Consider the following 27,496-nt stretch of genomic DNA (forward strand, 5'->3'; position numbering starts at 1 on the left):
ACTGGAGGAGAAAAAAAATGGATTAAGAGAAAAACAAAAAGACGAACAACAAATAGGAGACGAGAAAGTAAGCAACGAAATAGCGAAAAATAAAAACAGGATATATTGATAATGCTACACAGGAAAGTTAAGGAGATAGAAAATAAAAAAGGAGAAAAAGTGAATGAGCGAAGAGGAAAAAACGAAGAGGAAAAAAAAAACGAAGAGGTCACGAGAAAGTAAGCAAAGGAAAAACGAAAACTGAAGCAGGAAAATAAAACTGTTAATGCTACGCCATGGCCCGGGACGAACCTATCTCTCCGTGACGCTGTACTGATTATCACTGCCACATCCATCTTGCAGTGTGTGTGTGTGTGTGTGTGTGTGTGTGTGTGTGTGTGTGTGTGTGTGTGTGTTTTCTTGACTATTTCTCTTGGTTGTGTTGCTGTAAGACCTTTCAAATTTCCCCTCTCTTTTTTTATTGTCTCTCTCACTTAGTACATTTTTTTCCCCCCTTCCGCCCTCCCATCCTTGTCGTTCCATCTCCTCTCGACCAGCATCCTTCCCTCCCTCATCTGCTCCATCTTATTAATTTCCTCTTTTTCTCTGCCATCTCTCCTAGTAACATCTTTTTTGTTCACTTTTTCCTCTACATTTTATACCGTTCCCTCCCTCGCTAACTTCCACTTCCATTGATATTTTCCGGTTTCCTATTTTTATTTTTTCCTGCCTCCCTTCACTACCTACACTCTCATTACCTTCGCTGACTCACTTATCCTCCCTATTCCTTTTTATTTACACACTTAGTCCCTTCCATCTTTATCCCCTATTTTTCATTATATCCCCTCTTCCTCCTCCTCCACCCATCCTTTTGTTCTCCTTTAATTTCCGGTGTCCTCTTTTCGTTTCAACTTTATCCCCTTATATTTTTTTCTCACCATCCCTTCCCGTATTTATTCCCACTGTTGTTCATTTCCTTTTCACATTTCACCATTATCTTTCTGTTTATTTCATGCAGTATATTCTTCGTTACCTTCTACACTCTTTTTGTCATTCCATCTCTCCTTTATTTCCTCCCCCGTTCCATTTCTTACCTCCTTACACTTTTCTCCTCCCATTTACATCCCATTATCCTTGGTACTATCACCCAATCCCCTTCTTAGACTTTAGTTGCCACCCCATCCTTCACGGCGTCCCTTCCATCCCCCTTAATCCATTACCCCCCTCTCCCCCCCCCCTCTAACGGCCCCCATAAACACTTATATTAAGGGACACGTCGCGTTTATGACCCGGAAATATTGTTCTTATGGTGACTGGGAGGGGCAGCCTTGGTCTCTTTAAAGCGTGAAGTTGTAAAAGAGTGTAAAAAATAATAATACACTAAAACAATTATTTCCATGTTCGTATTCATTTATGTTTTTCGAAAAGTGTGTGGTATAGAATTTCTTTGTTGTGTGCCACCCTACGTTTTTTTTTTTTTTTCTCTCTCTCTTTCTCCCTCTGTTTTGCTATATTGTTCGGCGCATGTTGCTGCTGCATTTTATATATTTTTATGTGCGTGTATGTTCGCGAGTGACATCCTTCTACATGGAGTGAACGGAACAACGGTGGCACATATTTTTCGGTTATGTTTCAATATTACTTTCTCTCTTTCAACGGCCGGCCCGCGCGGAGGGAAAATGAAGCCTCCGATGTATTAAAACTGTCAAATGTATCATAGGCTCTCAGGATTTATACGTGGTCAGCGCCTACCTTTAATATAGCGTCCTAACCTTTCTTTCTCTCCACCTATCTATCTATCTATCTATCTCTCCGACACAGGTCCAGAAGTACACGCAAGAGGTCCGCCACGTCAACTCGTCTCGACTGATCATGATGCTCTCCATCACAAACGTAGCTGCAGACGATTTCGTGGAGTACCACTGCTCCGCTAACAACTCCGAGGGCACTGCAAAGGCGCCCGTCATTCTTTACGGTAGGTGTTGGCGGGGTGGTGAGAGGGGAGGAAGCGAAGAGAAAAGATGGGAGTACGAGGAGAGCATCGGTAAGAAAAAAAAAACAGCAAGGAAGGGAGAAGGGGAAGGATTGGTGAGAAGATAACTACACGTCAAAGTTGTAGTGTGTGGCTGTGTTGGGAAGGGAAAAGGGGAGAGAACATGAGAAGGGAAGGAATGTAAGAGAGAAGGGTGAGTGTGTAGGACAAGACCGCATGTTTGAGTGCCTAAGAAGAGGAAACAAGGGAAGGGGAAGGAGAGAAAAAGGTTGATAACAGGGTAAAAGTGGATATTCTTGTTCGTAAAGTGTGTGTTGGCATGATTGGAAGGGGAATAATGGAAGGGGAAGGAAAGAAGACGGAGGGATATAGGGAAAAGTATACTGACTCTTGTTTAGAGAGTGGGGGCATTTTGGAGGTGAAGGAGAAAGGGGGGCGAGGGAAAGAGATGGATATATGAGGGATGGCTGTTGGGGAACGGTGTGAACCTATAGATGATGGAGGGATTTGGGGGTTTATTGGGGTGAACATGAAGATAAATAAGGTAAATAAATCTAAATACATATCATCCTCTGCCGTCCTACGTACTTCTAAATAACTAAAAAAAAATTGTTTGCATAGTTTTGTTTAGTGGTGTAAGATTTGTTTATTCAATTATTTATTACAGTTGCGTTATTCGTCTACTAGTTGAGAAGAAGAAAAGAACACAGAGACATGAGGAAAAATAACTTGAATGCTAACTAAACCTTCTGTCACGTAGCGCTTGTGTCAGAGAGAAAAAAAGACACAAAGAGAAAAGAGAAACACAAAAAGAAAATTAAACTTCAAATAATGATGAAAAGTATAAGCGAAAAATGTGTAACCGCAAACACTCACGACGTTCACAATGAGATCGCACAAACACCTTCTCTTCCTCAAATGTCCCGGCAGTACTCAACGGTCCTCCTCGCCACAACAATCTACGCAGCACTGAAATGTTTTCGTCTTTACCTCTGAGCAAGAATTTTTAGACAAGAAAACAAATGAAAAACACAATTTAATTTTCCCTCAGACACAAACGCCACGTGACAAAGAAGGATTAGTTAGCATCCAAATTCTTTTTCCTCTCTTTTTCTGTGTCCTTTCTCTTTCCTCCCCTTTCCCTTCATCTTAGTCGCTGTCCCGCAACTCTCGGCGTCCTTCGTGTCGCCTAAAGACCCTGACCTATATCTCCCGGCAATCCTTCCTTCCATTTTATCTCCTCTCGCTTTACTCTTATCCTTTTCCACTCCCTCTATCTTCCCCCCACCTCGTTTCTCCTTGGCCCCATCCTCTCCTTCACCTCTTCCAGCACCGCCAGCGTCGCCCACCACTTTCTCCTCCAACACAATGTTCTCTTCCTTCTCCGACTCCTCCTCCTCTTCCTTCTCAACCTAAATCAACCTCACCATCCCTATTGGCTCTCTCTTATTCTATTTTTTTTTTTGTTTTCTGCTTTTTCTTCGTGTCTTTTTCTTGTCTTAATCCTCCTCCGGCTCCTGTTCCTCCTCCTGTTCCTCCTCCTCTTCCTCCTACTACTTCCCCTCAAATCTTCAGGATAATAGCCAGCCCGCCAGAAATGGAATCCCCTATCATTAAATTCTCCGCGCGGGCGATTCTATACCTTGATGATGGAGTGTCTGTCTGCGGTGTGTTTATATCCTAAGGGCCGCTGAGTGATCGTCGCGGGATGTCCTCCCTTCTGTTCCTCCTTAGCCATTATTTCTTCTTCTTTTGCTTTGCCTGGCTTCTTGTTTTGTCTGTTCTTACGTTTTTTTTCTTTTTTTTTGGGGGGGGGGTTGTTTTTGAGTGCGTATGGTTTGAGTGTGTTTCAATCTGTTTTTTCCTTAGTCTTAATCTTTTTTTTTTTTTTTGCTTTTCTTGGCGTCTTGTTTTGTTTGTTTTTACGTTTTTCTTTGTTTTGCTTTTGAGTACGTCTGGTTTGAGTTTTTTTTTTTTTCGAGTGGTCTGTGGCTGTTTTTTTATCTTTATATTTCCTCCGTTTTGTTATGGTTTCCCTCTCTCTGATTTTCATTTATTTTAAGGTTGTCATTTGTGTTCTGAAGCTTTATTTACTTCATCTCTCTCTCTCTCTCTCTCTCTCTCTCTCTCTCTCTCTCTCTCTCTCTCTCTCTCTCTCTCCCAGCGTATTCGGCATTCATCTTCAATAATGTTAGTCGTTCTCTCCCTCCTTCCCTCTAATTACTCCTCCCCCGCCTCGCCCATCCTTTCAATACTGTCTCTTCTTTCTTTCCTCCATTCCCCCGCCATCCCTCCCTCTCTTTACCTTCCTACCCAACTACCTCTTCCTACACACCACTTACCTCATTCTCTCTCTCTCTCTCTCTCTCTCTCTCTCTCTCTCTCTCTCTCTCTCTCTCTCTCTCTCTCTCTCTCTCTCTCTCTCTCTCTCTCTCTCTCACACACACACACACACAATTTGTCCACGGTCTTATTTTTCTTACTCGTCCCTTCCTATCTCTCCTCGACAGTAACTCAGCGCCTCCCTCCCTTTCCTCTCCCTCTCTCTCTCTTCTTCCCTCTCACACCATTCCTCTCAGCCTCTCCCTCCCTCCTCCCCCCCTCCCCCCCTCCCTCCCCTCCTCTCCCTGTCTTCCTCCCCCTCTCCATAACCTGACGAAGCAAAAAAGGGACCATTTGGCAAGCGTCTTCCTGTTTCTCGTAAAATCGGTAGTTTGGGGGAATAAATTAATGGAGGAAAATATGGTTTATGGGGCTGTCATTAGCTCGTAAATGGGTGGACATGGGTGAGTTATGGACGCTTTATTCTATCTCTCTCTCTCTCTCTCTCTCTCTCTCTCTCTCTCTCTCTCTCGAGAGAGAGAGAGAGAGAGAGAGAGAGAGAGAGAGAGAGAGAGAGAGAGAGAGAGAGAGAGAGAGAGAGAGAGAGAGAGAGAGAGAGAGAGAGAGAGAGAGAGAGAGAGAGAGAGAGAGAGAGAGAGAGAGAGAGAGAGAGAGAGAGAGAGAGAGAGAGAGAGAGAGAGACGCAGATAGATGGGGGCGTGTGGTCGAGGAAGACAGCACACACGGGGTTTGCATGGAGATGGGGAGCTTGAGCAAAAAGTGAAGGGCGGGCAGATTGTCTGAAGGTTCGACTGGGTGCTTGCATGGCTGAGTGGATGGCTAGATGGCTGGATGGGAGGGAAGGTGCGTGCGTGAGTGGATAGCTGGGTGGTTGAATGACTGATTTCCTGGAGTGGAGGGATTACTGATTGAGTTTATGGGTGGTTGAAAGAATGGCTAGCTGGCTGGGTGGCTTGGAGTGTGTCTACGTGCGTGAGTGGATGGTCGATTGGTTGAATGAATGACTTGGAAGGAATATCGATTTGAGTATATGGGCTGAGTGGATGGTTGGTTGAGGCATGTATGAATGACTGGTTGAGACAAGGGTTGACTAAGTTAGTGGATGGATGGTAAGTTGAGTGGATAAGTGGCTGGAGGATGAAATGGACAGATTACTGAAGTCTTCTTACGTAAATACTTTCATTTGTATTGGATAAAGCTATCTTGGTGGGCTGGTTGGTTGAGTGATTGCCTGGGTGAATGGGTGAGTAGGTGAATGAAATGGTAGCTTAACGGATGGACGGAAGGCATAGCTCACAGCCCAAACCTAAACCTTCTGAGATGCGACGATAGTTTTCAGAGCACAGCCATGTCGTTCCATCTATTAAAGAGCTGACCATGCATCGCCCCACCAGGTAACCCGTATACCAGGAGAAGCTAACCTCACCCAGACCTGCCATTATTCGCGTCTCCTCCTGCATATGCAACATCATACTCCTATTCTGAATTTCCAAGAACAGCACTCCCCCTTATACGGCTTCTCCTCCTGCTCCTCCTCCTCCTCCTCCTCGTCCTCCTCATTCTCCTCCTCCTCGCCTACCCTCTCGCTCTCATATTCAGCTTCCTTTGACATATATTCCTCATGGTGATTCTCCTCTTCCTCATACACCTTCTATTCATTATCTATCGTGCCCACATTTTTATCCTCTTTTCCCTATTTCTTGTTCACTTTATTCTCCTCTACCTCCTCCCTCCTCTTCTACATCCTACTATTCACTGTCGAGTTTGCATTACTACTACTCATGTGTCCCTTCTCCAGTTCCGGCTAGTCCTTTTTCTCTTCTTCTCTCCTTTCTCTTTGATTTCTCCCCATCCTCATTCACCTCATCTTCCACACTCAGTTCTTGCAGCTATTACTCCCTCTTCTCCTATTAACACCCAAACATTATACTCCTTACCTGATCATCTCAAGTCTCACCCTCCTCCTGTTCAAAACTCTCTTCCTCTTCTTCCCCTTCCTCCTCCTCCTCCTCCTCCTCCTCCTCCTCCTCCTCCTCCTCCTCCTCCTCCTCTTCCTCCTCCCCAGCGAACCGTGGGGGCAAACAGAGGCATCGTAATGGTGCATATGGTGCTTAGAGTCGTATGTAGCAACACATGTGGATACAAGCAGACCCCGCGGCTGCGACGGTGTGTGTGTGTGTGTGTGTGTGTGCGTGGGTGGGTGTGTGCGTGGGTGTGCGTGTGTGTGTGTGTGTGTGTGTGTGTGTGTGTGTGTGTGTGTGTGTGTGTGTGTGTGTGTGGGTGGGTGTTTTCAAGGATATAAACAAAGTGCTGAATGCAATCTTGATGAAATGTACCCCGCCGCAGCGGTAGCCTTTGTAGAATCTGTTGTGTCAACAGTTTCAGTGATGGTTGTAGTCGTAGTAGTAGTAGTAGTAGTAGTAGAAATAGTAGTAGTAGTAATAGTAGTAGTTTTGTTATAAAAAATATATATAGTAGTAGTTTTGTTAGTAGCAGTAAAAGTAGTTGTAGTAGTGGCATTTATAGTAGTAATAGGGCTGTCAGCGGTAACAGTAACAAAGCCAGTGAAACATGAGTCAGGTGTTGTTGTAGTAATTCCCCAAGAGAAGTAGCAGTAGCAGAAATGTAACCAACATCAGTAACAACAAAAATACTAATAGCAGCAGCAGCAGGAGCAGCAAAATAGGACAGCAAGCAGTACCCTCACACAATCCCTTCCCTGTCGCGCCCGTGATGCATTTTTGTGAGCGCGGAAGGCCTGGAAAATTTATGCTTCTGATGGGCAGCGGCAGAGGGAGGCGGCGACGGGGAGGGAAGAAACGGAGATAATTTCCTAATGGAGAAGAGAGCAAAGAGAGCGACGTGATGGAGGGAGGGAGAGTAGGAGAATGGAGAAAGCCGGAGAGGTAGGAGAGGTGATAGCGGAGGGGAAGAGAGAGAAGGTGAGAGAAAGAAAACGTGTTAGACGCGAAGCGGTTCAACAGGGCGTGAAGAAATTATGGAATATTTTCTAGTTTCAGGGGTAATGTGTGACGTGTGTGTGTGTGTGTGTGTGTGTGTGTGTGTGTGTGTGTGTTTAACGCAAACAATTTTCACACACACACACACACACTCACACACACACACACACACACACACACACACACAGAAACAAACAAACACACAAACACACACACATTTACCCTGACAGTGAGTGATAGTTCAGTTCTAAAAACATTATTAATATTCTGTGAAGCCATGTTTGTTACAGGAAGAGAGAGAGAGAGAGAGAGAGAGAGAGAGAGAGAGAGAGAGAGAGAGAGAGAGAGAGAGAGAGAGAGAGAGAGAGAGAGAGAGAGAGAGAGAGAGAGAGAGAGAGAGAGAGATAGAGAGAGAGAGAGAGAGAGAGAGAGAGAGAGAGAGAGAGAGAGAGAGAGAGAGAGAGAGAGAGAGAGAGAGAGAGAGCGCAGGATGCCACAAACAGCATAACATGGCCATAACCCAGCACGGAGCACATGCCAACTGATATTAGGCAGAGGCAAGGCGGCAAAACAGGCGGCTTGTTGGGGGCATTACGGGGCTATGGCACGGCGGGGCGGAGCGGGGTGGGGCTGTTAGGGGAGGGGAGGGTAGAGGTAGAGTGGTTCGGGACGGGCGGGGCGAGGGTTGGGGTAGGATACAAAAGTTATGAGGGACCGGAAATGTGTAGGACAATTTGGAGCACCACTAGACAGAGCGGAGCAAGATGAGAAGGGGTGGTGAAACACACACACACACACACACACACACACACACACACACACACACACACACTAATCAATAAAACTGCGACCGACAAATTCATGCAAACAAGTCACTCAAGCAAACAAGTCATTTATAACTGAAACACTGACAAACGAGAAACATCTTGCAAGCAAAAAGGGCACTCGGTGCGCGTAATCCTCCGCCCAGCACCGTATGGGAATTCTGATCTCACAGATGCTATAATAATTACGTTCACACATACAATTAAACGACATATTCCGGAGCATAAGTATCGCCTGCAAAATATGCCAAAATTCTGTTCTCAGGTGGCTTCCATTATTCATTCAGTCAGTTTTATATCAAATTTTATGGGAAAGAGGGCGGTCCAGCCTCCCTGAAGCAGGACGCCTCTCTGGGTACCCACTGTCACTGGCAGTCCTCAAGCTCTGGGCTGGACCATCTCCCAGCCCTTTCGGGACCCAATGATGGTATCCATGGTCTGACCACAAAGCACCCGGTCATTATTGCTTTATCATTCGTTCATCGTTATGACCTGCTTCTTAGGTGTTTCAAAAAATGCAATGGGTTTTCGTTGTCCAATGTTAAACCTTGTCACCAAATTTCATGGGAGAATATTTCATATTTTTGCATATTTCTGTTTAGAGACAGATGAAAATAACAGCACCAGAAACATAACTTTCTCACCGTCGGGTACGGTAAATACACATAAACCACCTACTGTGGAATTGTGTTAAACAAACACAACACCAAAAGCGAGAAAACGTACGCGCAGAGAAAGGCGGCAAATTTATAAAATAAGGTGGATAAATAAAAACGAAGCCCTTGTTGCTTGACTTGTCTGAACGAAACATTCACCGTCAAGAACCCCTCGACGAATGCACATTCAACAAATATGAAAATTAATTAACAGAGGCAGAAGAAAGACAAATAACACACACACACACACACACACACACACACACACACACACACACACACACACACACACATGAAAAAGGAACATTTAGACATCAATTTCAAAACGAGCATTAATATCATAGAAGGAAAATATAGAATTTATAATGGAAGGATAGGGAAAGTGTTGCAGAACATAAAGAAAAAAAGGTTAAAAAGCAGAACAAAGAAGAGTAAGTAAAAGTAGTAGAAAAAAAAAAGAGAAGCAGAATATAACGAAGATGAAAATAAAGAAGAAATGAGCAACACCAACAACAACAGTAACAGCGACAGAAACAACCACAAAAAACATAAGGAAAAAAATATATGCATAAGGCTGAAGCGAAAAAAGACAAGCAAAAAAAAAATAATGAGAGGGCAATGAAGGAAGGCAAACAAGGACGCGGCAAGACAAAAAGGAAACAACGCAACATTACACAACACAACTCCGGACGCGGCGCCGCCAGAACAAACACATTCCAGGAACACACGGAGGCAGGAACATCAAATAATCATCGGGCAGGATAAAATGCCGTGGCGGGAGGCGCGGGGACGGAAGGAAAATAGTCATATAATCGAGTTCTCGTGACATTTACGGGGACACCAGAAGGCGGAGAGGAGAGGACACTGCGGAGAGAACAAAGGAAAGGAGGACAGGGACGAGGATGATGATAAGGAGGAGGAGGAGGAGGATAACGACGAAAGGAAAGCAGGCGTGTTGTATATAAGTTCTAGAGGAAGGAGTATAATAAGAACGAGGATGATGATAAAGAGGAGGAGGAGGAGGATAACGACGAAAGGAGGGCTGGCGTGTTGTATATAAGTTCTTGAGAAAAGAGTATAAGAACGAGGATGATGATAAGGAGGAGGAGGAGGATAAGGAGGGGAGGAGACCGGAAGAGCATGTGATGTATATAAGCGCTAGACAAAGGAGCATAATAATAACGAGGACATGGAGTGCAAGGATGAGGGAGAATTCTAGGGCATTACGAATTGGAGGAAATAAAAGAACGAATACAAGGATTTTAAAGGGTCAAGGAAGGAGGACGTGAAGAAGGGTAAATAGCAGTTGAGACAAGAGAAGATGTAGTAGAAAAGGAGAAAGAGGATGAGGAGTAGGAGGAGGAGTAAGACGATATTGAATGAGAGCAAGGAGTGCGTGGTAAGGAAACGGAAAGGGTGAAGGTCGACGTCAAAATGCGAGAAATAGTGGAAATGTTATTGTCATAAATATCGTAAGAATTATTTCATATTTTTCTCCGTATTTTCATTATTATTATTATTCATAATATGGAAATTGTTTGTAATGTGATTAATGTGATGAACACTATTATTATCATTATTATTATTATTATTATTATTATTATTATTATTATTATTATTATTATTATTATTATTATTTTTAGTGTTGTTGTTGTTGTTGTTGTTATGATTAATATTACCACTATTATCATTATTATTTTTATTATCATCATTATCGTTATTATTATTATTATTATTATTATTATTATTATTATTATTATTATTATTATTATTATTATTTGTAGTAGTAGTAATAGTAGTAATAGTAGTAGTAGTAGTAGTAGTAGTAGTAGTAGTAGTAGTAGTAGTGGTGGTGATAGTAGTAGAAGTAGCACTAGCCTGTGACTTTTGAGGCTAGGTCCGACCATCAGGCCCCATCAAGATAGCCTACCAGCGCCATAGGCCGAAACGTTAAAAAAAGGTAGTAGTAGTAGTAGTAGTAGCAGAAGAAGCAGTATTAGTAGTAACAGTAGTAGTAGTAGACGTAGTAGTAGTAGCAGAAGTAGTAGTAGTAGTAGTAGCATCAGTGCCATACGTAGTTGTGGTAATAGTACTCGGAATAGTGGAAGTTGTTATTGTGGCAACATTGGCAGTTTCCGCAAGAGCAGTAGTAATAACAATAGTAGGAGAACGACGAGGAAAAAGCGGGACAAGGAGGGAGGCAGACAAAGAGACTGGAGAAAGAGAGGAAGCAGATGAGTTCAACAAGCGTGTGCTCTGTCTTTATTTATTCATTTATCTACCTATCTATATATCTATGTATTAATAACGTTCTAGAATCAAAGGCAACTAATCAGTGTTAGAGAAGACGGAGCATAGAAGGATAAGGGACAGTGAGACGAAAAGAAAATACAACGTGATACATCGGCACGAAACTGAAAGAGAGGAAGAAAACTCATCAGAAATCAACAGACGAGAAAAAGGTTCAACATATGCAAGTCTGATGCCCACGCTTACGGACACGTTAACAAAGGAAAGGAAACACAAATAAAACTGAACCAAGGTGGAAAAAAATAAGATTGATTTGAACGATTTAACTTCACGTCTTGGTTATTCTCTCACGCTGAAAACTGCACATACTGAACGGTTCATTTACACACACACACACACACACACACACACACACGGACGTAAAAAAAACTAGATGGTCAATGAGGAGAAAGGGAATGAGAAGAGAGGTCCGGCTTTCCCCTCCCAGCTTTATTCCTCCCATTCCTCATTACTCTCTCTCTCTCTCTCTCTCTCTCTCTCTCTCTCTCTCTCTCTCTCTCTCTCACTCCCACTCACTCACTCCCACTCACTCACTCCCACTCACTCACTCCCACTCACTCCCACTCACTCCCACTCCCACTCCCTCACCCACACCCACACATACAACTAATAATAGTAATACAATAAATCAAGTTTGCTAATAGAACTAATACGTGTGGCACAATGTTGGGTAATTACAACTACTCCTTATATGCCCCTCTCCACCCCTTTCTTCCCGTCCATGTCCTCGTCTTCCGCCCCCCCACATGTCGAAGCTGCTGCTGTGCCGGGGATATTGCTCTCCATCAGACAATCATTTAGATGATAACTGGCATCTCTCGCCGCCTCCAGACGCTGCTGCCACCTCCGTTTCCACCTTACGAGCCGAGTGGAACCGAGTGGAGCCGAGTGGAGTAGAGTTCGCGTTCTCGGGTTATTGTGTTGGTCGTTTTTCCCGCTAGCGAGGATTAAGTGTATTCCGTAGGGATATGAATCAGAATTTCTTCTGCTTCATTGATAAGTAGCGGAGGAGGAAGTACTCGGAGGAGATCTTGGTGGTATTATTGGTTGCGGTGGTGCTGGAGTTGTTGTTAACGGTGGTGGTGGTTCTCAAAGGTATTTTTTCTGATTTTTCTTTCCTGTTAAGTGATTTTTCTTCTTTTTCTTTCTTATTTTGTCTTCATTCTTTCTTTCGTAGTAACCGTCGCTTTGTTCTCATGCTCCATCTAATTCTCCTCTTCCTCTGGTTTTCCTCTTCCTTCCCTCCTCCTCCTCCTCCTCCCCAGTTAACATACACGTTTTAGCAGCTTTCTCCTGTTCTTTGCCTGCTGCTGTTCCTCCCTGCTTCGAGGCGTTAGCGGTGAGGGCGGCGCGGGACGCCTGGGAAGTCAAAGGTTAATTCCTTTATGCCTGCCTGGACGAATTACGCCACGAGGAAGTAGATCTTACTGTGACCATCCAGCATATAAACACGTCACGAGGAGTCAGGTGTTTGGGACGCTTAGATCTCTGTAAAAACTCCGTGATACTTCCGACGTGCTTCCAACACTGTCACGATATTTAATAGTAATAATAATAACAATATCAACAACAACAACAACAACAATAACAACAACAATAATAATAATAATAATAATAATAATAATAATAATAATAATAATAATAATAATAATAATAATAATAATAATAATAATAATAATAATAATAATGAAAATAATAATAATAACAGTAATAATAATAATAATGATAATAATAATAATTCTTCTATTTGTGTCACTAACAGTTTGGTACTTAAGAACTTTCAAATTATTCGAAAAACATTTTATGCATCGGCAGGCTTTCGCTTAATAGAATGTAAATTTAAACTTGACATAAGCGCCCGCGAGCCTTGAAGCAGCTCGATCCCTAGTGTTTACCAAATGCAACCACGTCAGTAAAAACAACCTGCTGATCCAAGTACTCGGATACAGTATGGACAGAAACAGACACCCACATCGAAGGCCACTCCATATTTTTACGCAGAAAACTATCACGTACAAGAAAGGAGGAGAGAAGAGCATCCGAAAAATAATAACCTGCACAGGACATCTGGAGCACAACTTGCTTTCATCTGCAAATCCCGGAGTGGACTGTCGGCAAATGTTAAAAAATCGCCAACGTCAGCGAGTCTGGGTTCTGCTTCCGGGAGGTGACGGGGTAGGAGGAGGAAGAAGAGGGAGAGAGAGAGAGAGAGAGAGAGAGAAGTTGATGCAGAGGAGGAGACACAAGAAGCTGCGCAGCGAACAGGGGGTAAAGGGAGGATGAAGGAAAAAATAATGAAACAAGAGGAAGAAATAGGTGGAATAAAAAGAAAGTTTAGAAGGCCAAGGAAACAAATGAGAAGGAAGATGAGGAAAAGGAGGAGGGAGAAGAAAACGAGGAGGAGGAGGACACTCAGGAGGAAGAGGAAGCGGAAAACGATGAAGAATAGGAGCCCGGAATGTGAGACAAAGGGAAAAGAGGAGGAAGATAAAGGCGATGAAATAGAAAGAAGAAGAAGACGAAGAAGCACCTTTGGAAGAGAAGAGGATCCTGGGCGCCATGGAAGAGGGAGACGGAAGAGGATATGGATGATAAAAACCTTGAGAAAGAGAGAGAAGGAGAAAGAAAAAGAGAGAAAGACCAAAAGAGAAATTGTTTACAGAATCTGTCGAAAGTTGAATCGTTAGCGGGGTTGACTGGCTGATGGAAAGCTAGACAGATCAACGTGGAGGGACGGCGTAAAGAGTGGGAGGCCCTAAGAGGCATTGTTATCTCTCTCTCTCTCTCTCTCTCTCTCTCTCTCTCTCTCTCTCTCTCTCTCTCTCTCCTTTTTTTCTCCCTCTATTTTTCTCCAGGACAACTTTCCAATGATTTTTAACAAGTTTTCTTTTGGAGTTGCGCTTGGGTAAAGAGAAAAGGAGAAAGGAGGAACGGAGAAGACGCAGGGAGGAAAAGGAGCAGCAGTGGGAGGGGGAAAAAGGGCGACGAGGAGGAGGAGGAAGTGGTGCAGAATACAGAAAAAAAAATTGGAGGAAGTGAGCAAAAAAGTGTTGAGGTTGAAGAAAAGAAGAATGGCAAGGAAGAAAAAAAGCGAGATGAAAGGCTGTGGTGTGGAGGAAAGCAGAAATAATGAGCGGAGGAGGAAGAACAATAGATAACAAGAGACGATGAGGAAGAGGAGGAAAAAGAAAAAATAACAGATAAAGAATTAGGAAAATAAAACGGAAAAAGACAATGAGAATGAACAGAAGTAGGGAGACAAAAAAGAAAAAAAGAGAGAATGAGCTGAAGTTTGGAGGAAGAAAATGAGAAAGAGGAGAAAAAGTAGTAAGATGAGAACACAGAGCTAACAATACGAATGAGAGGAAGAGGGAGGAGTTAGGATAGGGAAGGCGAGCAGCAGTGAAGGGAATAGAGGAAGGATGTGACATCAAAAGGCGCGTAGAACTCATGCTGTACTAATTGCCGTGAAAGCGTCAAAACACTTTCTGCGTGAAAAGAAAGAAAACATGTGTTAATGAGGCTAAAGGGTTGAAGTATGAAGCGGAAAGTAGTGACGCTATCAAGAACAGAAATAACAGTAATAATTACAACTCCTTATCAGATCCAACTGCTCGACAGACATCGAAGTAAAAGGAGAAAACATGAAAGAAAAACGGCCAACTCGTCATCACAAAACATCACCAGCAGAAAACAGACAAACAAAAATAAAAACAAATAGCTCAGTCCAATTCGTCACATACAACTTGTCCCATTCGTCTCCCCAAGCTGCTCCGGTAATAACGCTGACGACCATCACGCAGTACGCAACTTTTTGATCGACTTTTTCCCCTCGCAGCAAAAAACTCTACGGGTTCTTCGACTCACGTTTCAATAGCTAGAGGCGGGACGAGCGGGCACGAAACACTGCGCAAAAAGATAAAGAAAAAGAGAGAGAGAGAGAGAGAGAGAGAGAGAGAGAGAGAGAGAGAGAGAGAGAGAGAGAGAGAGAGAGAGAGAGAGAGAGAGAGAGAGAGAGAGAGAGAGAGAGAGAAAATAATGAAGGAAATTAGGTAGGAAAGAGATGACATAGCAGTGTGTGAGAAAGAGACGATTGGAAGATGCGGGAGAAAACGAAGTAGAAGAGAAGAAGAGAACTGAGGAAGGTAGAATATGAATAAGAGATGAAAGAGGAGGAAAGAATAGGAGAAGGAGGAGAGTAACTGACTAAAGAGAGTGGATTAAAATGATAATAGGTGAGAAGAAACAGGTAGGAAAGTGATGGAAATTGAAAAAAAGGAAGGAAAACAGGAAACCAAGAGAGGAAAGCGAAACAGTAAAAATAATGAGGAAAATGACAAGACAGATACGAGACAGATACGACAGCGATGAAATGAGAAGAAAAAAAAACGAAAGCAAGAGACAAAAGAGAAAACTAGGAAAGCGAACAAGTAAAGAGGAGGTAAAGTCATGTTAAAGGAGAAGGGGACGGAGTAGAGAGAAGAATCACTCCAGGCTCCTTTCTCGACACAGACCGAGGATGAGAAATATGATGTTTTGAACCTGTCGGCGTGTGCTACGATAAAAGGAGGGAGGAGGAGGAGGAGGAGGCGGCGTAGGAGTTGGAGGAGGGATGGGAGGAGGAAGAAAAGGAAGCGGAGCGTATCTCAGAAGATACTACACGTCACAAACCATAGGCATCGCTTTCCTTGTAAACATGAAAAACGAAGCCTCTTTTTTTACCAAACCAAGATTTTTGTTCTTTCTCTTACAATATGAATGCTCTAAAAAATACATCAAAAGAAAATTCGTGTTTACTAACAATACATATCAAAAGACAATTCGTGTTTGCCTCAGGACATTGTTAGCGACCCCTTCAAAGCTGCTTTTGCTTACATGACATATAGAGTTCACTGCTCTAATCAGGTGATATAAATAAATTATCACTGCGCGGGGTGTAAATAATTCAAAGTTGATTATGATTGTATGACCTAAATGTTTTCTATTAGATATATATTTTGAAATTTAATAATTATCATCGCTTCATATTATTTAGTAGAATACAGAGCTATGAATAAATCGCATAAACATATATATGATTCCGTCGTATATATAATAATTCTACCCAGTAAAGGGCAGTACAAGAGTGAGACTGTTGAGGTCACTAAGGTGCCACTAGACCGATATAATATGAATATAGTAGTAGTAGTAGTAGTAGTAGTAGTAGTAGTAGTAGTAGTAGTAGTAGTAGTAGAAGTAGATGCAAATGTTATTGTTGTATTAATATTAGAAGTAGTGGCAAAGTAGTAGTAGTAGTAGTAGTAGTAGTAGTAGTAGTAGTAGAAGTAGATGCAAATGTTATTGTTGTATCAATATTAGAAGTAGTGGCAAAGTAGTAGTAGTAGTAGTAGTAGTAGTAGTAGTAGTAGTAGTAGTAGTAGTGGTACTAGTAGTAGTAGTAGTAGTAGTAGTAGCAGCAGCAGCAGCAGCAGTAGACGCATTAGCAGTAGTAATAAATCCAGAACGTGGTGGCAATACTCCCATTTAATCAGGCGCCGTATAGTCCCAGAAAATCGTGTGATGTGAGGTGAAAGACATTTTGGGGAAACAACCGCATCTGTGAAGTGAATGTAATACACTGATTAATTAATTAGCTCCCCGGAGCGGCAAAGTGGCTCTCAACGATGGCAAATGACGGTAAGGATGCTGGAAACGGCTGGAAGGGAGGTGGAATATTACTGCGCGTGTGATCTCCCTCTCCCTCACACACACACACACACACACACACACACACACACACACACACACACACACACACACACACACACACACAGGAAATGGAGAGCAATATTTCCCAGGAAGACACACACAAAAAAAGGAAAATATAGCAATGTGTGTGTCTGGGGGGAAGAGGGGGGGAGTGGTGGTAGTGGCAGGTCATGTGTTGGGAGGGGTTGGGGATGGGGATGAAAGAACAAGAGGAATATAGAGACTAAGGGATGTTGAGGGTGTGGTGAAGGGTACTAACGGAGCTAAATGGGAGAGGGGAGGAACAAGATGGGATGTGAAACTGATGGGGTAAGGGGGGTGAGTTGAGGCTGGAAGGGGTAAAGGAAAGGGAGAAGGAATTGAGCAGTGGAGTTGAGAGGAATGGATAAAACTGACATATAAAAGCGTGAGGGTAAAGGATGAAGGCGGAAAGGGGAAATGTGAGGAATGAGGCAAAAGTAAACAGGTAACAAAAGAAGAGTAGAATAACATAAAAAAGGGGGATGTAGGGATGAGTGAAAGCTGAAGAAATAACAGACCTTGAGGATGGGGATGAGGGTGTGAGGTTAAAAAGATAGGTGAGAGGTAAATAGAAGGCTAAGGGGCAGAGAACACGTAAATGGGTTAGAGGAATATCAATGGGTGAAGGTACAGTGACAAAACAGGTATAGAAAGTGAGAAGGGGGTGAAGGGTGAGGGAGAGGAATGAAAACAAGTGGGTTACAAAAATAGAAAAGGGTGTGAGGACTGTGACAAAAGGGGTGAGGGAAGTGAGAAGAGTATGAAGGGTGAGGGAGGTAAATCGTGGGGTGAGAGACATGGGTTGCGTGGGATGGGAAGATGAAGGATGTCGTGCAGAGTGGCATGAAAAGACCTTGAGTGTGAGACATGGTGGCTTAGGGGAGTGGAAGACGATGATGAGACGGAGTAATCGAAGTGAGTGAAGATGAAGTAACCGGAGGGTGACGCGGCTGGAAAAAGAAAGATGCAAGGAGAGGAAGAGAATAAGAAAGAGAAAGAGGATAAAAGGAGGGTGGAGGTGTTGAAACGAGGGGGCGAGAAAGATCTAAGCGAGGAGTAACGGGGCTGAAAAAGAGGTGAACGAGGAAGTGAGGGAGGGAGGGAGGGAGGCGGATATGAAGAAAGAGGAAAGGTAAAAGAAAACTGAAGGAAAGAAATGAATGGAGTGAATGGAGGAGGGGAAGGATACAGGATACAGAAGAGTAATAAAAATGGGAATTGAATGGAGAAAAATATGATGAAATGGAGAATAAACGGAGGAAAGGGATAATTGGAGCAAAGAGTAAGAAAGCAAAAAGGGGGAAAGGGAGAAGCGATAAAGAAAGAAAAAAGGCAAAGAATAGAAGTTGTTACAAATGAGTGGGAGAAAAAAAATAGCAATAAATTAAACCAAAAAAACAATAAAAGGGATAAACGGAGCAAAGAGTATTAGAGGGAAAAAAAGAATAGGGAGAAAGGATAAAGAGGAAACTAACAAATGGGAGGAATGACGTCAAACCTCCAGAACACTCGGGCAGAGGTATAAAAATTTAATCAAGAAGACAAACGGTTCACTTAATCATCCTTGGCCCTTCCCCGGAGACAAAGAGGCCGCCAGGTGGGTGAGCAATCGAGACCAGGTGAGTATTTATTTTAGGGATGTTACTGTTTTCCCTTCACCTCGCCTCCCACAAGCACCGCCTATGCACCGACCTTCTGACTCATTCTTTTCCTCCTTCTCCTCCTCCTCCTCCTCCTCCTCCTCCTCCTCCTCCTCCTCCTCTGATGCCTTCCCCAACCAACATCCCGTTTCTATTATTGATGTTGTTGTTTATTGTTCCTCGTCCTCCTTTTGTTTCTTTCTTTGTCTTTTCATTTTACTTTCTCGTCTTTCTCTTCCTTTTCCTCTTCTTCCTCTTACCTTTCTCTCGCTTTCCCTTTCTCTCCCTCTCCTCCTCCTCCTCCTCTTTCTTCCGTATAGTTAAGTGGTAGATGCGAGTAGCAAAATCACTTCAACTTTAGTCACCTTGCACCAGCCTCTCGTTTTCTTCGTTGCAGAGAAAACCACCACTACCACCACCACCACTACCACCACTACCACTACCACCACCACCACCACTACCACCACCACTCCCTCCACCACAACCAGCAGCAGCATGAACGCCATTGACAGCGTGGAGGACAATCTAGTCTGGCACAAGAGCAGAGGTAAGGAGGTTTGAGTATACATAGCACGATTATTATAAGGTTAGGTAACTGGCTCACCTCACCTATCCAATCTTCTCCTCCCGCAACCCGGCTTTTGTAGGATGCTAATTGTCTATCGTCTTTTCATGTAATCTTGTGGCTTACGTATGTCACATTTCCTCGAGGTGTTCATAGTCATACTTCTTGTTCAGTTTTCTTTTTCATTTTTTAAACATTCTTCGCTTTCTTCAATTTATCACTACCTTTTGCACGTTCTTTTTCTTTTCTTTTTCTTTTTGCCGCGCTGCATAATCACCCTCCACATGCTTCTTTCGTATTCATTAAACTTTTTCCATTTTTCTAGCTGTTCATAATTCTTCACCTCTTTTCTTATCACGAACTATTCTTGCAGTTTTATGGTCCCATTACGAGCCACGTGACTTGTTATCAACACTTTTATTCCCATATTTTTTGGGCTCCTCATTTTCCACTTCCCTTAGTATAGCTTGTTGTTATCACACGTTACCCTTTGTCTCTCAGGCTTTCATTTCAAGTAGCGTTATTATCATTCTCAGCGATCATTTTTTTGTTTCGTTCACCTTTGTCCTGCCCACCATTCCTCAGTTTAGTTCCGTCACGTTTCTTTCGATAGCATAAAACCTTTTTCCCTATTGTGCTGTGCTCTGCATTCTTCACTTCCTTTATTCAGTTTACATGCAATCAACGTCTAGTTCACCTGCTTGCTTCATTATCTCGTCCACCTGACCTTGCCTCACCTGAACGGGACACCTGATGGTCTAATTAACACCATTGCAGGTAAGGCAGCTGCTCAGACCCCGTTTACATGACTCCCTCACATGGACGCAGCGTGTACAAGGAAAAACTTATTCTAATTATTATCATTATTTAGAAAAGAGCATGTAACATTAATTAATTCCTCGCCTCACTTAGCCGCAAAGCTGCAATGTGGTTCCTAGCTTTTAAATTATTTCGATTAAGTTATGTTAAGGTGTGTGTGTGTGTGTGTGTGTGTGTGTGTGTGTGTGTGTGTTGGTGGGTGAGTGTTGTAGAAACAAGAGAAAATGAACAATCTCTCTCTCTCTCTCTCTCTCTCTCTCTCTCTCTCTCACTTCCATTCTTTTCCCCTCCTTTTAATCTTAGAGTTTTAATGAATGTTAATTTCCTAGAGTATGCGTCTCCCTCAGTACAATTTGCCTGATAGCTAGCCCGCGGCCCTCCCTCGTCACCTCGTCTCTCTCCCTCACAGACGGCAGGCGGGAAGGGTCTGGCCTCGCCTCGCGCCACACCTCTAGCTCCATGTTGGCGTCCCTCAAGGATACAGGTGAGATTGAAGAGGAGGAGGAGGAGGAGGAGGAGGAGAATTAGACATGAGGAGGTTCATGATGAGGATATGAAAAAGAAGTTAAGGAAAAATAATCTGACAGCTAAACTTTATTGATTGTAACACCCGAAACGAAATCAAAGTGCAAACAACAACAATAAATACACACTCATGCAACAATACCAATACCAGCAACATGAACAGAGTGCTAGCAGCAATTACTACGATGGTAATGGCGACTATAATGATGACGGCAATTATAATGATGATGACAGTTATAACGATGATTATGATGATGGCAGTGATAATACCAAAATACACAGCGGCGTTAAGTGCAGGAAGACCACCTGTAATTTTATGCTAATGTGCGTCAATGCATACACACGGGTCAATAAATGTGTCCATAAAATTTTATATGAAAAAGGTAGAAATAAACAGTGTCCCGATGAATTGCAAGAGAACGATTTAGAACGTTACACCGATATTTCAGCAGCATACACTTGAGTGAATATCGGAATCGGTAGTAATCGTTTGCTTTATATAGAGGAAAATACAGTGGAGAGGAAGCCATTTGAAAGGCTGAAAGGAAGACATTCACACCTGGCAGGGTCGGGTGAGTCCTGAAACACACCGGCTCCCTTTTTAGCGACACTTTTATTACTTCCGCTTTTTGAGTGTGGCAAAAAACAGGTTCACGTGGGAAGCTGAAATTGACTTTATAATGAGAATGGTCGTTCTTTTAACTTTATTGAGGCACACCTGGCGATGCATAACCTCTATTTTCCAGCATTAAGCATGTGATGAGTTTCGAAAGACGTAAATTGAGTTGAAGAAGAAAACAGAAACGTCATTAAACAATAAAAAATTACTTTACAACGAGAATGATCTTTAATAACTTCAAATGAGAGACACGTAACGACATTATTCTCTATTTTACATTCCACAAGTGCACGTTCTGTTTCCAAAGACGTTAATACAGAATAAGAGACAGCAGGAAGGACGTAAGGAATAATAACTTGCTCTCACACTACGATTCTATTTCTTTACCTTTTATTGAGCAACACGCAGTAAGCATTATTCTCTATTCAACACCATTACAAAAGGCACTGCAGCCGTGGGTACAAAAATGGAAGAAAAGGAAAAATACCTCACACTAGCAATGAAAATAAATAAGGAACGGTACAGTATTGATAAAGTTCAGCGAGAAAATTTAACGAGGTGATCTCAAACACAGACGATAAAGTAAAACGTGAGAGGCACTAAATATATACACATCTCCTTCCCATCCCGTCTAATGCTGAGGCAATCATGTTAATGCACACTGAGCATCTGTCTGTACCAGGGGTGACGGAGGAAGAGGAGGAGGGGGAGGGGGATGAGGAGGGGGAGAGGGAGGAGGAGGAGAAAGACTGGGAAAAGAAGGAGAGCAGATGGTATAGTCTTTTGGCTTATAGAGAAGTCTGCCTTTTTCTCTGCTCTTTTTGTCGTAATTCACCAGGACACTAAAGCAGAAAGGTAAAGAAAAGAAGTGAGGGGAAAAGAATAGTGCCAAGAAGAAGAAAAGGGGAAAGAGAAGAGTAGGTGGGAAATATTAACGTCCTTTAAGGAATGAAACATATAGTATAGTAAAGAGATCGTACATACATGACGACACAGCAGGTGCAGGAAGAAAGGTAAATAGAAACATGCATAAAAAGGAAAGAGAAAAAAAAGGAGAGAAGAGAAGCCTGGTGGTGTCAAGGATTTTATAGTACATAAAAGATAATATATAATAAAAGTTGAACGTTCATATCATTGACATCAGGTAAAGGAAAATGATCAAATGAGTTGCAAAATCTACCTTACCGACACCTTTACCTGGAAACACGCAGATGAATGAGGCCCAATTCACACACACAAATAAATATAACAATGAAAATAATACCGATAATAGTAATAATAATAGTACTGATAATAAAAAAATAATAAAGTAGTAGTAATTAGTAGCTCATTACCACCACCCCGGCAACACAATAAAGCAAATAGCCTGCCATCCATTCCATTCAATTAAGACGTACCAAAAGCCACGGATAACGCACAAATGTAGCTGCTCGCTTCCTCATAATTAGAATCGAGAATTGGAGTATATAAGAGAACGCTTCACCGACCGACAAAAGCCTGAGTATTGCTTTATGCTGAGAGGGAGAGATCGGCGGAGGGAGAGGAAGGGAGAGAGGGGCGCAGGGAGAGGAGGGAGAGAGGGAGGGTATTGGGGAACGGAGAGAAAGAGAAGGCAAGAGAGGGAAGGGATTGGAGGAGAGGCAGCAAGTCTCTCCAGAGGGTAATAATCCCTTGAAATTAACACTATTAATACGCCGTTTATTAGAAGATTCATGCATACAGACAATCGATGATACATAATACATGCATACATACATAAATACATACATACCTAAATACGCACACACCGATCCATTATAATATGAGTCAGGCGAGCGTATGAGAAACACACACACACACACACACACACACACACACACACACACACACAAACACACACACACACACACTTTCACAACCTATACCAAAGTTTTCGTCCTAAATTATAATAACGGACGAAAAGTTTCCTACGAATGACAACTTTCAAAATGTCGTTCCTTTCTTGCCCCATCCCCCTCCCCCTGCCCCCCCAACCCCCGTCCCCCCTCGCCCCCTCTTCCCTCCTTGCTATAACCCTTTCCTCCTCCACCTGCTTCTTCTCCTCCTCTTCCTCCTCCTCCCTCCTTCCACTCCCCACACCATAATTTCTTCCTCACTTCTTTCTGCTCCTCCTCCTCCTCCTCCTCCTCCTCCTCCTCCTCCTCCTCCTCCTCCTCCTCCTCCTCCTCCTCCTCCTCCTTCTCCTCCTCCTCCCTTTCCTTCTCCTACTTCTCCACTTCTTTCCTCCCTTTACCCACCTACACCTCTTCTCTTCTTCCTCCTCCTTCTCCTCACTAACCCATCCACAACCTCCTTCTTGCCCTCCTTCCTCTTTCCACTCTGCTTCACCCTCACAACTACCCCGTCTCTCCCCCACAGCAAGGAACGGGACAGCAGCAGGCGTAGTAGGAGACGACCTGCTGGACCGGCACACGCAGCAGAGGAAGCAGCAGCAGCAGGGCGCCGATGAGCAGTGGAACAAACAGTACGAGAGGAAAATGTATCCGTACGCCGGTGAGTTTTATGAAGCGATGTTTGTTACAGGGGGGTGGGGGGGGGGAGAGAGAGAGAGAGAGAGAGAGAGAGAGAGAGAGAGAGAGAGAGAGAGAGAGAGAGAGAGAGAGAGAGAGAGAGAGAGAGAGAGAGAGAGAGAGAGAGAGAGAGAGAGAGAGAGAGAGAGAGAGAGAGAGAGAGAGAGAGAGAGACGGGGTAGAAGGATGGGAGGCTTGTATGGACAGGGGAAAGGGGGAAGGGATAAAAATGGATGTGAAGTATGGATGGTAATGAGGAGACAAGGTGGAAGTAAGAGATAAACTAAAGGGAGGGAGCGCGGAGAGAGGAATTAGAAGGGAAAGGATTGGTAGGAAGGAAGGATTGTAGGGAAACAGAAACAGGGGATGGATGGAGAGAAGACAGAAAGGGAGGAGGAAGTAAAAGTCAAGGAAATGGAAGAAACATAAGATCAGAAGGGCAATGAAGGAATAAAGAGGAGAGACACAAAGGCAGAAGAGGTAGAGGGAAGAGAGAAAAGTAAGGATGGATGGACAGAGGACAGACAGGGGAAAAAAAAGAGAAGTAGGAAAAAATAATGGTAACGAAACAAACAGGAGAGATACAAAGGAAGAAAGGGAGAACAGGAAGGGAGGAAGGAAGAAGAGATATACAGGAGTGGAGGGAGGCAGTCAAGTGAACGGAGGAAGAAAGTTTTTGGAAAATATCTGGTGAAATAGAGGTGGGTGGAAATAACTCAGCGATAGTCACAGTTTTCGGGAGGAGAATGCTGCCGGGCTGCGTGCGTGAGGAAAAGGAGAAAGGTTTTGAGATCTTAGAAAAACAACTCAGATATACAATAACCTGTTTGTCACATTTTGGTATTTCCCTCAGATTTATGATATATTTGTTATTCAGTATCTGTATTTTCTATATATCGCTCTTGTTAATCGCTTTCCACTTATAAACCTCCATTAAATCTTGCAGTCTACGTTTTTCCAAGGAGTTTAAGTTTCTGTAGACTTTCTCCGCAGCTTCGAACTTTTTTTTTGAATGACTTAGGTTTCATAAGGTACGATTTATCCTTCGTGGCACAATGCAAGAACAGATTATACTTCTTGAAATTATTATGAACGTTTCTAGCTAGCTATGATAGACTCCAAAAGAACCATGATAATACTAATTGAATCGTTGTTCCAATATAGTAAAATCCTAAAACAACACAAACACACACACACACACACACACACACACACACACACACACACACACACAAACTCACACACAAATACACTCATACACACACAGTCCATTTACTAATCTAATAGCGGGTGACATCAACACGTTACAGCCGCCCACACTCGCCTCCTGCTTCGATTTAACAAATTAAAAGCGGCCACAAATACTTTCTCAGAAGGCGCCGAGAACGATGAGCTCGGGGCGGAGCGGGGCAAAGGTGGGGCGGGGTGAAGCGGGGCGGGACGCAGAAAAAGAGCACGTGGTAAAGGAAGTTTGAGAGGTCGGTAGCTAGGGAACGAAAAGAGAAGAATGGAGGAGGAAGGCGACGGGGTTAAAAGGATATTAGAAGAGGGGAGAGAATACGGGCGATTAAGAGTCATTGAGTGAGAGGGGCAAGGGAGAGGAGGAGGAGGAGGAGGAGGAGGAGGAGGAAGACGAGGAAAAAACGCGACAGCAGAAGCAAGAATAGGACACGAGCAATAAAAAAAATAGGGAAACACGAATACAAGAAAGAAAACAAGAAAAAACTGGAGTAAGCAAAAAAAGCGAAGCAAGAAATAAGAAAAAGAGGGGGGGGAAAGGAAGGTGGAAGTAAGTGGCTCAGTGGAGTGAATAGAGAAAGAGTGAAATGCAAGGCAACCCTCGCCTCTAATTTTGAAAGATAGGTGTGAGGGCGAAGGGAAGAAGCGAGGAAGAAGAGAGGAAGAACAGGAGGGTGGAGGAAGAGGAGCAGAGCTTGATAGCGGCGGTGGATGTATTAAAGAGGCGAAGTAAATAAAGGGAGAGGGAGAAAGATGAGGAGGAAGATTACAAGGGAGGGAAAGAGAGAGGCTATACAACATGATGACTATATTATGCAGTGAAGAGTGAGAGAGAGGGGAGGGAGGGATGAGGAAAGAGGAGTGCATGGATTACAGAACAAACGAAGAGCGGTATAGCGGGGGTGAAGAAATAAGAGATAAAATAGTTAGCACGTGAAGAGGCATTAACTAAGATGTATTAAAGAGAAAGAAGTGAAAAAATAAAAGCGAACTGAAGATTGGAACAAAAGGAGTATTTAGGAATTTTGAGAATTTGTAGATAGGATTGAATAGGTGGAATGGAAAGGAAAGGGGATAGAAAGAGTAATAACGAGGGAGGAAGAGAATGTGGAGATAGGGTAGAGTGGGTGGGAAGGAAAGGGTAAGAATTAGAAAGGGAGGGATGTAAGAGGTAGAGGATAGATAGGGTAAGATTTGAGGGGGGACGGAAATGTGTAGATAGGGTTGGATGGGGAGGATGGAAGGGGTAGGGGATAGAAAGGGTACTGTTAAAGGAGAAACGAAATCGTGTAGACAGAACTGGGTGATGGAAGGGGTAAGGGGTAGAAAGGGTGAAGGCAAGAGGTAGAGGATAGAATGAATACGATTGAGGGGAGGACGAAAATGTATGGAAAGGATTGGGTGGGTGGGATGGAAGGGGTAGGGGATAGAAAGGGTAGCCTATTGTTAAAGGGGGAATGAAATCGTGTAGACAGAGCTGGGTGTGTCAGATGGAAGGGGTAAGGGGTAGAATGGGCAAGATTGAAGGGAGGACGAAAATGTGAAAAAAGGATTGGGTGGGTGGGATGGAAGGGGAAGGGGGGGTAGGAAGGGTAAGACTGAGGGAGAGTCAGAGCGGCAGGAGGGTCTAAGGTCATCAAGGCGCCTGTATTACACGGCCGCCAGCACGTCGTATGTAGCCGCCGGCGGGAGGTGGTGCGGTAATTATCACTCGGGAGACGGACAGCACCGAGGGGACGTGAGCGCGGCTGCTACACGGGCTAAAAAAAAAAAAAAAAAAAAAAAAAAAACGCAGCAGCAAAGCCAAGACCGAAACTGCCGCTGCTCTTCTTACTCTTACCATCACTACCACTACCAGCACCACCACCACCTCACTCACTACCACTACCACTACTTTCTTACTGCCCACACTACCGCTACCATTACCATCACCGCCATTCTTTTAAGACTACCGCGTCTACCCCTGCTCTCATCACCACCAGCACTACCAGCACCACCACCTCCACCTCAGTCACTATCTCCACCATTACCATCAATACTTATTTTCCTACTAACCACACCACTACGATCGTTTCCACTACCATCCCTGCCATTCCTCTAAGACCACCACTACTAATACTGTTTTCACCACTACCAATACCACCACCACATCAGTCACTACCACTACTACTTACTTTTCTACTAACCATACTACTACTGTCGCTACCATTACCTTCCCTGTCATTTTCCTAAGATTACAGCTACTACTACTGTTCTCGCCGCCACCATCACTAATACCACCACCACCTCAGTCACTACTACTACCACTACCACTTTTTTTTCGGTAACCATAATACTACTGTCGCTACCATTATCATCACCGCCATTCTCCTGTAAAAACGAAGTCCTTAACCTCTGCGTGCAATTAAAACAACTCTATTCCTCCTCTTCTGCTTGTCACTTCTCTTTTGACGCCATCACTGAGTCTTTCGTTTTTTTTATCACAATCCCTTCCACTACTACCATTGCCATATCTCTTACTCTGTCAACACCATAACTTCCTTCTTTATTAACGTCTCCATTACAGAGATACTTCTCCCACCAAAGAAAAACAATACAATTCTCAACACCAACGCAAAGCCCCGCCCTTGTTAGCTCTTCACCACCCCACTGCTAGCTTTTCACAGTTACCCTCATCATCCCGATCAGTCTTCATCACCCTTCACA

At 43.5% G+C, this 27,496-nt stretch overlaps 1 protein-coding gene across 1 annotated transcript in view; it reads left to right on the forward strand.

The window, feature by feature from the left end:
* The window catches only part of LOC127007361 (neural cell adhesion molecule 1-A-like), a 133,964-nt gene that overhangs the window by 97,002 nt on the left and 9,466 nt on the right, over positions 1-27,496 (forward strand). Inside the window, exons 7-10 of the mRNA XM_050878241.1 lie at positions 1,801-1,954; positions 18,872-19,021; positions 20,268-20,342; positions 23,400-23,534. Of these exons, the coding sequence (XP_050734198.1) occupies positions 1,801-1,954; positions 18,872-19,021; positions 20,268-20,342; positions 23,400-23,534 (514 nt within the window). The remainder of the gene's footprint in view (positions 1-1,800; positions 1,955-18,871; positions 19,022-20,267; positions 20,343-23,399; positions 23,535-27,496) is intronic.

The sequence above is a fragment of the Eriocheir sinensis genome, chromosome 35, assembly GCF_024679095.1.
Source record: "Eriocheir sinensis breed Jianghai 21 chromosome 35, ASM2467909v1, whole genome shotgun sequence".
In the NCBI taxonomy this organism is placed as follows: Eukaryota; Metazoa; Arthropoda; class Malacostraca; order Decapoda; family Varunidae; genus Eriocheir; species Eriocheir sinensis.